Source organism: Athene noctua, chromosome 1, assembly GCF_965140245.1.
Source record: "Athene noctua chromosome 1, bAthNoc1.hap1.1, whole genome shotgun sequence".
In the NCBI taxonomy this organism is placed as follows: domain Eukaryota; kingdom Metazoa; phylum Chordata; class Aves; order Strigiformes; family Strigidae; genus Athene; species Athene noctua.
In genome coordinates this window covers 121,873,037-121,885,334 of record NC_134037.1, presented here as the reverse complement: position 1 = coordinate 121,885,334, position 12,298 = coordinate 121,873,037, and the positions used below count along the sequence as shown (strand labels likewise).

Here is a 12,298-nt window from a genome sequence, read left to right as displayed (position 1 = left end):
ACGTACCAATGCATTTACATACACCGAGTCTAGAACTTTTTATCCAGTTTTCTATTTAGTCATCATGAAAAAATGGAAGCAATTCTACTCTCTCTCTCTCTCTGTCTTCCTGTGACTCTTTCCTTGCAGCACCCACTACTCTGACAAAAATGTTATCCTATCAATGAGAAATTAACAATTTGCCTGAAAATTTGTATACTGTTCAATTAGCAGGTTTTGGCTACTTTGAGTATAGGTCTGCTTTCGGTAAACATATGTACCTGTAGGATGGCCACTGTTCTTTTTAAAGTGTAATCTAACTTGTTTGAAAATCTTGCTTATTTACTTCCATTCATACAGCCAGGTTTAAGATGCTTGTTTACCAAAATTACAATCTATTTCACAAGTGTTACCTCAGAAATTCTTTTTCTGCTTTGCCAGCTTTGCTGTACCTTTAGGGAAAGCTTTTCCCACTGACAGATATTATTCCCTACTGAAGTTACTTTTTACATCAATTTCATGAACATCTTGCAGACCTTTCAGCAAAGTTCATTTCAGAATTGTTTTTTTTAATTATTGCTACTGTATCACCACCAGCTAGCTTTTATATGGTATGTTTTATAAACATATAAAAAGTGTGGTTTAATTTGGGTTTAAATCTGACCTCAAACAGTGTAAGACACAGAGAAGCTTGCTATCAACTGAAGTACGCATCTCCTTATTTTTTGCACTGCTGTGAAAAAACTAATTTAAAATCTCAAGAAGGCTAAATCAGCACAACTTTCTCCTGGAGATCAGCAGTAATTCTGACAGGAACTATACGATGCGATAGAGTTATCTGAATAATATGCCCAACTTGCTAAATGTAAAGATTATATTAAGGTTGGAGTATTGAAACACTTCATATTAAGAAATGTTAAGAATTAGGCTTCCTTTAGTGATGCTAACTGCATTACTCTTCTCATGCTCCAGAAAGAAATTGGTACTGGGTATAGAGGAATATAATGGTTGCAGTGCACCAGCATTACACGTTGTAAGTAGTGAGATGCACATAAGGACTGAGGTAGTGAAGAGTGTCATGGTGACTGTTGAGCACTGCCTCATGGAACCATGCTCTTCACTGGGTCTTGTCACAGTGGTCTTATAAAATGGTGATTTTTTTTTTTTTTTTTAATGTTCACAGACAGCAATCTGGCATCTGATTTACAGAAATGCTGCATACTTAGAGCTGTAAGCTGTAGCTGAAATCTCTGGAGCTGTGCTCTGAGTATTTAAACTTTCAAAGTAGTCTTGAGAAATCAGATCCTGGATGTTCCTTGTCAGTTGGCCCTAAACTGTTCTTAAGCTCTCTCAGACTTGGCTCTCCTTTGATAAAATTGGCTTAATATTACTTCACTTCCCACAGGTATTGTTCAGATAAATTCACTGCTGTTAGTCAAGTGCTCATATGCAGCCTGGATACTCCCACAGAAATTCACTGCAAGATGAGGATGCTGCATCTAGGATCAAGTATTAAATGACAGAGAGAAAAAATATTGACTAGCTGTATTCTCCAAAAGAGGCATAGGTCCTAAAGGAGAAACATGGCTGACAGAAGGATTACAAATAATGTATTTTAGCAGTCACAGATGAACCAAGTGATCACATCAATTTTGCAATCTCAGTTCTAGCATTTTCTAATTTGTAAGTGTTCATCTTCACAATCTACAGTTAACGGAGGTTGTTATATAGGTAATACAAACACTATATTAACAGTTAACTTGTAAAATTACACACCCTGTTATGGGACTGACCCCCCTGCCTTGTATCAACATCTAGATTCACAGCCCAGATCTTGTCCCATAAAAGCTCAGAGAGAGGCTTCTGAAAGATAAAGCTGTCACCCTCTATGAGGATCAGGCACTCAGAAAGTAAAAGACATCCACTTTGCCACTAGGTTCTCACTATGTGCTGGTAACAAAAATGTAGAGTTAGGAACTCAGGGTTGATTTCAAGTGTTGGAAATGAGTCAGTTGGCAAACATGCACTCATTTTTCTGTTGCTTGGGATTTGTCTAAAGCAAATCAAGACAACAGTATTAAATCACTCCTGACACCAGGATGAATTTTCCTTTGAAATCCAAGCGTACTCCAATGCATGCCCTTTTCAAAGTTTCTTAACACAATAGTTGAAAACTCTTTCTTTGCTTTTAATAGGATAAACAATATTATCCACAAATACAGCAGAATTATCTTTTTTTTTTTTTTTTTTAATTCAGCTTGAGGCAAACTGCCAGCATGAAAATTTTCAGCTCACTTAATCAGAGTTTAGAAAAAATTACAATGGAAAAAAGTTTTTTAATGGCAAATGGTAATGAACTTGTAGTCCAGTAGAGCTTTCCATTTGCTCTATGAGTATTCTACTATGTGAGCATAAACATCTCCGCTTTTAGCAATCCCAAATTTCAGTCTTTAATAGGATGAAGAAATTCGAGAGCAGGGAACAGGCATTGGGCTGGGAATCAGGATATACAGATTTTGTTGTCTGTCCTGCTGTTAATCTGCTCCTGTGGTTTAGAGCAGATCCTCACGTTATTTTTTTTCTCTTCACTTCTCCTTGTCTAGCTTTTAAGCTCTTCCAAACAAAGACCATCTCTTACTAATTTTTGCATACCAACACTCACAATGGTCTCCTGCAGATCCCATAGGCATTACCAGAATATATGCTTTAAATTACAGTAACTTTTCAATTTAATTTCTGATTTTTAAAATTCTGCTAATAATGAACAAGTTCAATGTAATACACTGTTTTCCATTGGCTACATTCCCTATAATTCCTGATGGTAACAAATATCTATTTGCAGTATTATTTTTGCCTGTTTCCATCTCTGGAACAGAACATCTCATAGCACTTTGCATAGAGGTTTGTGACATTTTTCCCAACTAATGCAAGCCAACAGCAGATTGAGCCTTGCCTGCCTGAGGAACAGATCACTCATTCAGTTACCCTAAATCTTAAGGCACTGCAGAACAACCACAGTTCTCCTGTGCAGTGGGTTAAATCTGAAAGGGCACCAAATGGTAGGCACATCTCAGAGGCAATGGAAAAAAGAAAACATTTGTATTTGGTTTTGGGCTTGGGCACACAGAAAAGACACCCAAGGGTGGAGGATTTGGCAGCTTGCTCTACTTCCTAAGCAGTGCAGATAAATGTTAGTACACATCGCTGAGCTTCAGGTCACTCTGTAAGTGATTCTTCAGTCACAAGCCTTCACAGACTCCTGGATGAATGACACTGAGCGCTGTTTCCTACTGAGTAAGGCCCACACTGGTGTACCTTTACCTTGCTAGAGCAATGTAAATGGATTAAATTATAGCTGCAATTAAGCATTTGTGGTTTAGGGAAATAATATATTTGTAGATTCAATTCATACCTGCTCCAGGGGAGGAAGGTTCAAACATACTAGACGTATCACTGCATGTGTTGGAAGCCTGCTCTGACAGCTTCTTTTTTGCACTTCCATCTGCTGACTTATGCGACTTCTTTTTATTCTTCACCAGAATTTTGTACATTAAATCCATAGGGCTTGGAAGAGGAACCCCAGGTTCAAGCTTGCAGAAAAAGGAAGAGAAATTTGTTACAACAAGAAAAGAAATGAGCTTATGGCAATTTCTTGGGGCCCACATGGTGCAAGATAGTTTTGTAACCTCTACAAGTCCTGTTAAAATGAAATGTATTTTGAACGAGGTAATCTCAACATTAAATGAAACAGGGCTACTGAGGGCGTTTAAGAAGAAAATAAAAATGCTTTATGAAATGTCTACAGTAATAACTGAAGTAAGTATTAGTTCAAATATGAAAGCCTACATTATAAAATGGCAGCTATGAGAATCAATTGCATTTAGAAGATTACAATTCACTGTATCAAAACAATCTCTGCATCAGTAATTATATGCTTCAGTCACCAACAGCTCACATTGTTTAACCTCCTCCTTTAGGGCAGTTTTGAAAGGCTAGATATGAAGAATGACATGGGACTGAAACACTTAAATAAAAATTCACACAGATATCTGGGATCTGATAAACACCAAACCACATTACCGGGTATTTTTCCAATGGATCCATAAGCAATGCATCTCCAAATATTAATCTGCAGTACTCTGCCATTTTTGCCTGTTGTTTAGGGCTAAAGGGAAGAAAAGAAAGAAATAAATGAGTCCTACTAATGCTACAGAGTGAAAGCAGCAGTAATGGACTACCTAATATCCCTAAACTAGATATAATTTCCTGAGCTAATTGCTGTGAATTTTTCAGAGACCTAGCAATTACTCCGATTCCTCTCATAGAGCTTATCAAAAGGATCATACATGAAGTAAAGGCACTAGTCAATTGAATAATAGTGAAACTGAACTTTTAACACTAAGATATAGTTTCCTGTGCACTTAGTAGAAAATAAAAAAATGAGGCTGTCAGTTGCTACCTTTAGGGAAATAAGTGTACATAAATTTGCCTCTTTCAGGCAACATTTTTATTCAGAGTTTAAATGTTTTCCTCCTTATGTTACTTTATACACAGGCCTGGCATTCTTCTCACACACACCCCTCCCAAACCCATTTGGATTTCGTTTTCTTTCTGTCATACTTGACCTAAGGCATAAAACCCAAAACAATTACAGAGAAAGCAGTATCTTGTGCAGGTGTCTCCGTTAAATTTCCCAAGCCGAGGGTACCTGTCACCTCCCTCAGAACATCTATAAGGCACAGCCATAGAGAAGAAGGGGCAGAAGACATTACTTGGGTCTCAAAAACAGCAAAGCTGCATCAGCTATAGGCACTGTCAGATTACACTGCCTGGAGCTGCAGCTGCATCTCTGCTCTGCGCTCTACGATGAAGAACTGACACAGCCGCAGCCCTCCTGGGCTGGGTTTGCACCAAAAGCTTGCACTGCTCTTGCCAGCTCCCTCAGTACTTCCCCTGACATATCCTCACTGGCAGAAGTCACTGCATAGATGTAATTGTGCTACTGCTACAAAGTATTATGCCAGTTTGGAGAACTGCTGCAGTAAGTGCTGGTGTAACTACATTTTATATGCATATAATTACATACTGCACGCATGCTATGTGTTTGTAACTGGGACCAACGTATCTGGACAGCCTTGTTAGTGGGGATCTGGATGTAATAACAAATTGCTAGGTGGAGCTGCTCAATGACCATTTTAGCTTGTTTGGCTATGTGGTCAGATTTTTAAAAATTTTGTTTAAAATCGGACAGAGTGTCAAATTTTACCATAGTGAATTACTTCAGTGGTTTTCCTGGAATCCTCTAGAAAATAAACTGAACCTTAGTAAACTCTACTTATAATCAATTTACCCAAAGTGCAACCAAAGAATGAAGTAATTCTTGTATATCAGTGATGGAGTCTTTAAGATAGCTTATACTGCTCAGAAATATTACTCAAATCATCTTAAAACGCAGCTCAGTGCTATGGTTACTCTCTTACTAAATTTAGTCAACTGGCATTTTTGTTATATGAGCCTCTTTAAAACCTGTAACAACTGGGCTTACGTATCTTTAGAAGTTTCCTTTTTTGATACTCTGTTGAGAAGTCTCGATTAAAGGACAGGCTTATATTGCTTAATATAACTTCCTCAACTACTGTTAATCATGATCTGCATATCATGGAAGATACACGAATGGCATAAGTGGTTTTGTTACCATGGAGCTATTTTTCATGACAAAACAGAGCTGGTTATATAGGAAAAAGGAGTGCTCATTTTTCTCTTGCAAACTAAGAGTACAACCATCGCTGTGTCTAGTTTGTCATTAGCTACCAACTGAGCACCTGGGACTGCAGATCCTCCTGGAGTCAGCAAGGCCAAACCAGAGCTGAGATAAAGGCTGGGTGGCATTTGAATCAGAAAATGTATTTCCCCAAGACCAGCATTCTGAATGTCCCTTGAAGCAGATACAGGGTGATCCGGTCATCAGCTCAGTCACTGACAAAATACATTGTGAGGAGGCTTTAAATTATTCCACTAAGCTATGCAAGCGCTGCATGCACTTTAAATCACTGCAGCATTTCATTAATGCTTTCTTTTGCATGCAGCCAATTCTGCAAAAAAGCTAAAAGCCACTTTTAGCTGAGGATGCAGATTTAAGATGAAGACAAGCAAGGCAGTGGAACTAAGAACCCGCAAGAAAGAAGGTGATGGGAAGAACAGATCAGGCTAAGACAGTGTGTTAGCTGTTTCCAACCACCAGCTACCAAGGAAAATAAAGGTCCCTCGCTCTAGTAAGCAGGCAGACTGGGTATTTGCTATAGGTCTAGGGGTCATTATACTCAATTTTATATCAGTCTGCTCCATCAGTGTGTATTTTTAATTGACCCATGCTCTTAGAAGTCAGAAAGTTCAAAGGATACCTCCTTGAATCAAAAAAGCACAATTATTGAGATGGTAGTAATTAGAAGTGACATCAGCATTTTTAAATGGACACATCAACTCTAAAAGGAACTCTTGATAGGAATAAAAAAAAAAAATACACAAGAGTTAAACCTAATAAATTTCAAACTATCACCTCAGCTAGAACAAATTATTCTGATCTTCTGTGTTTAATTACATGTTTACCTCAAAGAGAGTGCAGTGAGAACTTCCATTTTTGCAAAAGACAAAAATGTAATGCAACATTATTTTGGTTTAGCATATAAATTCTGATGTCACTGGATCCCGGAGGCAGAAAGAAGGAAAAGGACAATTATGTGAAAAACTAACGTTATTTAACACTATATTAAAAAAAAAATAAAATCTCGCAGTAGTAGACAAGGCCAAAGTAGGAAAATCTTGACATTAAAAAATTGCTTGTCTTTGTGAAATGGACTATATACACACATATTTTTAAAAGTTCCTAAGAGGGAATAAAAAATATTTAGGAGTACCAGCATTTACCCGAGTGGTATCTTTTGTCTGTTTTCTCTCTAATATATAAATATAAAATATATATTATTTCAATAATAGATCATTAGCAATAGTACAAATCACTAGCAATATTACTATTACAGTATTTTAGAAGTTGGAGTAGCAGTTTCTTTTTATTTTCTTCCTCTTTCAAAAGTATGAACCAGAGCAACAGATTGAAATACCAACTTTTCTACATCAACCTATTTCCCCATTTGTGTTCTGGAACAAAAAGGCAGGTATTTCCTGGTCCACATCTACTGTTATTGGAAATTCTCTCACCATTCATGTATTGTAATGTAAATTGATTGCCTGAAAAGAGCCGACTTTATCTGCTTTATGATTTTCACTGTGCAGACATGGGCGGGTAGCACATAGACTAATTATATATGCCCCCAAAATGTGCCAGGGCAAGGGAAGATAAAGCCTGAACATGATACCTGGAGATATGGAAATACAAAGAATATTAAGAAATGTTTTCATTACTATAACTGTATTGCTTGTACTTTGTTTTACTGTGTTTGTATTACGCCTGTTATGAAGGTCAATCACACAGGCTCTACCGCTCCTAACATTATATTACCCCTTCTGCAGAAACATTTCTTCTGTGTAAGACAAAGACACAGATGCTTCCCAGAAGAGTCTAAAATAATTTAAAGCGTAGGAAGAAAAAGTGAAAAAAATGCCGTTAATACTTGAAATAACAATTCCAGCAAGAAACCAGCAATATGAATAACTGTAATTAAATTTAATCTTGGAAGCAATCTTATATGGATACTGCTCAAGGATCACTTAACCTTTTTGCTATGTCATCAGCGCAATTCTAATTATAGAGTGTCTGCTTTCAGATTTGCAGATTGCTTATCTTCTCGCAAGCCCAATTTCAAACGTCAAGGTCTTCTTGAGGTCTTTTCAACATTTTTGAAGGCACTTTTCTATTTTTCGATAGAACCACATCTTTTATTAGTACTGTCTTTTTTCAGTGTGCATGTTTTGACTTCAGTATAAATGATGGTATATATAATATTTTATATATTCTAGAAATCTATATGCTCACCTCTTTTTCTAAACTTTTTATTGTATAAAAAACGGCAAGAAGACATATACTACATAGTGGAGTTATACTAAATTAAATTAGAATTCTTCACATGGTATAAAGATATTAGAGAGGAGTCCAAAGCATTGAAAAAAAGCAAACCAAGATGATTAACATGATGTGTTAACATGTGATTTGTTCCCTAGGTGGACAAAAAGTGTTAAAAGTATTCTCACGAACATAAACCAGAAGGAAGAAAAACTTTAAGTCCAGTGGTGATTAACGCTATGGTGATGATGTAGAACTTATTCACCAGTCTGTTTAAAAGCCATGAATACAGAAGACAAGCTAAAACTGTATTTCTGTTTAAGCCAGTGCCAAAATTTCCACTGATTTGGATGGGACCAGCATTTCATACATGAATACTGACTCTTGTAATTGGAAAATCAGAAGAAAAATTTGGGCACCCAAAAGTAGGAATTGATGTTATAGGATTTGTTTGACAGCAGTTCTATAAAAACACATAGCATTTTTTGTTAATACTCAGGGCAACGTCCATCTTTTAAGATCTAGGAGAAGAACAACATTCCAAGTATATGAAAAGACAAAAGGAGGATTCCACAAAATTAGGTGAAGGTTTCTGTGAGTGGCATGACTAATTGCAGATTTCTCTAGCAACTAGTGAAGAAATGAAGAGATAATTGTAGCAGTCAGTAAAATAACTAGAAATTATTTTCAGCCAAAGCAAAATTAGAAATCATACACATTAATTCTGATGATTTGCTGCAGTAAAAAATAATAAATAGAAATAAAGCCTCAGAAAAATACTTTCTCAGACTTGCTTTGCTAAAAGCCTATGTCATAGCAATGCATGAAAAAGGGCATAAAATAAAACACTTAGGGATAAATCCTTACTCCATGACAGGAGTTTTCTGCAGAGATAGGTCCGATGGTTTCTGTGGGGCAAATTCTAAAGATTGCACCAATGCAGCAGTGACTCTGTTTCCTTTCTGACATGTTCCTGCAGTATCATACCACCTTTAATTTTGACACTGTTTCACTTTATAGTTTTAAAGCTACTTTTGTACATAACTTACATCTGACGGGAGTTTATATTATACAATGATTTACTTCTTTACTTTCCTAAAATAGAATAGATGATCCTCGACTAGCTGAAGATTTAAGTCTTAATGACTTTAAAGGAAGAAAAATGTAATCCTTCTGGTTAAAATAAATTGGATGTTGCTTTTTCTCTGCCTTATAGTAACACAGGGAATGTAAATTTTAACAAATACGGTAGAATGAATACAAAATATAATACATTGAAGAATGATGGTTGAGAACTTTAGACCAGAGGTTGCATTTGGAAGCAGTGAGAAAAACATTGTGAGTTAAAATCTACAGCAGTAAGTGAGCATAAGCAATTCCAAAGTGATGTAACTCACATCAAAAAGAAAGGAGTGAGGGGACTGATCAGAGAAAGAAATTAAATACAGGATCTGTGTGGTCTTTCAGAGGAAGACAGAACTAACTAAGCAGGATTTAACAGGCAGCTGTCTGAATCACAACCATGTGGCCTTTAAATGTGCAGAGCAAGCACATATTTGTCCACACAAAGTAAACTTATACTGTAACGTACACAGGTAGCGTAGGTCAGCTCTCAGACTTTTAAATTTTTCTACCTACATCATTTTTGATCAGTACTGTCACATCTGTTCTTAAAAACATTCTTACATAGCTTCTTCTACCAGTTCCTTCCCTTATGATGGGAATGTTCTTCCTAAAACAATGGAAAAGCAGTTAGCCCTCACCCTTTCGCTCTTCAAGAAGCAGAAGTGCCAACACCTTTTCTGATTTGTGTTAAGTCATTTATAGCTGCCCCAAAGATTATTTTTTATTTCACATTATGAAAAAAAAAAAAAGTTTCTCAGTCCAAACTGGCCCCAGAAGCATTGAAAAAGTTTTCACAGCAGAAAACAGAAGGGGAAAAGGCAACTGAAGTTAAGGCACATTTTTTGTGTCAATGTCACCTCACTTTGAACCATGTGGTCTCTACATTCAAAACTAAAGTTAATGTCAAACTTAAAACAATAAAAATTGGAACTAAATAATGATAATTAAAAAAACAGATCACTGGGACAAATTTAGAAGTGTTCTCACTTATTTTTTCTTTTCTTACACAGAAAAATTGTCCTTTCTTTGTAACTAAAAAAACCAAAACCAAACCAAACCACAGTTTAGGCAAAGTGGTATTTCTTGGCAGAAACAGAACAGTTCCTGTCCATCCACATCACCTGTTTTGCAAACCTAGCTAGTCTACAGTTCTGGCCTCTACTTCTAACACATGAGAAACAGACTGAATTCTGTGCACAGAATATGCTTATAGCACAGAATAGGGTCAAAAGCAGGTGAAATATTGCTTATTTTTCTTTGATGAAGTACCGCTACATTCCAGTGGGACATACTGAGACTGTAAAGTTAGCATAATTTGTCTCACAATCATTAAAACTTCCTCTTTCATATAGAAGGTTCTAATTCAGGAAGGTTTTTAAGAACATGTTGATTCATTCTGATCATCTCGGTTACTTAGGCTGATAGAATTTTTTTTCAGGTACAAGCTGTTGATTGTGTCATATAATAAAACTGTCACAGGTACATACATAGTTCTGTGCTCAGACCGTATAAAAAACATAACACCACACAGGAAAACATAGTAATTACTTACGAATCCACATGATTTTCAAAGGAAAGGAGGATTGGAAAGGGTGATGTCTTAAATGCACATTCAGCAATAGCTTCTATTACTTCCTAAAGAACCAAAATACATACAGTTACAAATTTATGTCTCCAAAGAAACAACATTTTGAAGACAGAAAAGACCCAAGGAAGTCTGAAATCATACCCAAACTGACTGACATCAGACCTTCCGTTCTACAAATCCCAGAAAGCTCTGGATGTGCTTTTGCAGCCACCAAATTTTTCAACCTGATCTGTAATCACATCTCCAAAATGTCTGATGAGCCTCAAGCACTGCATTTCTCAAGAAATTACTTATGTCTGCCTAAATCAATAGTTTAAATGTAAAACTTCATCTTTGTGCGGATTTGTTCCATGCCTGAAGCTATGACATTCATGAACTATTTTGCATAATAATAAACATGCTCTGACAATGCATATCTTCTAAACATCAGCAGCACAAGCATGTATCCATAAAATCCTTAGTTACTCTGACTCACAAGTTTTAGTTGCCTCTTCTTTTGATGAGAGAAATTCCTTTAAGGCAAAAGAATGAAAAAAAGAAAAAATACTACTCTGTTAAAACAGTTGGCTGCGTAGTAATCATCAAACAAGAGGGATCAGAAACTGAATCTTCTGTAGAAGTTTCCTTTCAGCTCTGATGGAAAATGAGAACTGTAAATCTAGTAGAGGAATCATTTGATAACACTGATTTTAGTGGGGTGCAGAATATAGTAATGCACTCACTGTTACAAATTATTCAATATTTCTCTATTGGAACACAAATCTTTTTTCAAAAGAACTTATAAAACTTTTCAAAAGAACTCATAAAACACTGAAGACTTTCCATATGCATTGCTGTCAAACTCTGGAGTTTACAAGAACCTCAAACTCTGGGGTTTATAAGAAACCATAAGCATGTTCTCTCCCAAATCATAAGAATGAGTAAAACCTAAAAGATTTATTTATTTTGAACAAGCCTCCTCTGGGGATTCCTTTTGTTCATTTTCTATACTTTTAAAGGCTCAGTTGAGAAGCATCACAGTAAGAAATTCACTTCCTAAAATGAAAGCTGAGCTTCTGGTACATTCTTCTGATGTTGGGTTGCAGAATCCAGGGCTGGAAGGAAAGCACAAGCCAGTTCAAGATTTGATGATATGAGCTAGGATACAAATAAAATTTACCATCTTCATGTAAGTAGAAAAATACATAGCTCATGCACAAAGTGTTGTAGTATCTCTTACAAGATGAGAAACTAGCTCTCTCAGCACACACAGGTGGTGAATGATTATATGTAATAATCTACAATCACCAAATATTTAAATGCTAAATGCTTCACTGACCATTCACGTGCTTCAAAACTAAACCCACTTCTAGTCTTTAGAGAAAGCAGAAAAGCGAAGTGTTTATGTGAAGAATATGAAATAGTGCAGAAGGTTGGGTGAGGGCAGGTAGGAAGCTGCAGTTTCATAGCAGCAGGTCTCCCATGGGGGAACGTATGGTCGAGTGATTCCTGCTGCATGCTTTCTTTCCAGCTCCAGTCAGTCACTAAGTGCTGGTACTACCCCAACGCTGTTCAGAACTGCTGGGATTCTCAAAACTGTCTAAAACAAT

General features: G+C 36.5%; 1 protein-coding gene across 4 annotated transcripts in view; it reads right to left on the bottom strand.

The window, feature by feature from the left end:
* The window catches only part of PLCB1 (phospholipase C beta 1), a 408,910-nt gene that overhangs the window by 97,508 nt on the left and 299,104 nt on the right, over positions 1-12,298 (bottom strand). For all 4 annotated transcript variants that reach the window (XM_074912346.1, XM_074912588.1, XM_074912436.1 and 1 more), the window contains 3 exons: positions 10,674-10,756; positions 4,060-4,144; positions 3,392-3,569 (listed from right to left, as the gene is read on the bottom strand). In XM_074912346.1, the coding sequence (XP_074768447.1) occupies positions 3,392-3,569; positions 4,060-4,144; positions 10,674-10,756 (346 nt within the window). The remainder of the gene's footprint in view (positions 1-3,391; positions 3,570-4,059; positions 4,145-10,673; positions 10,757-12,298) is intronic.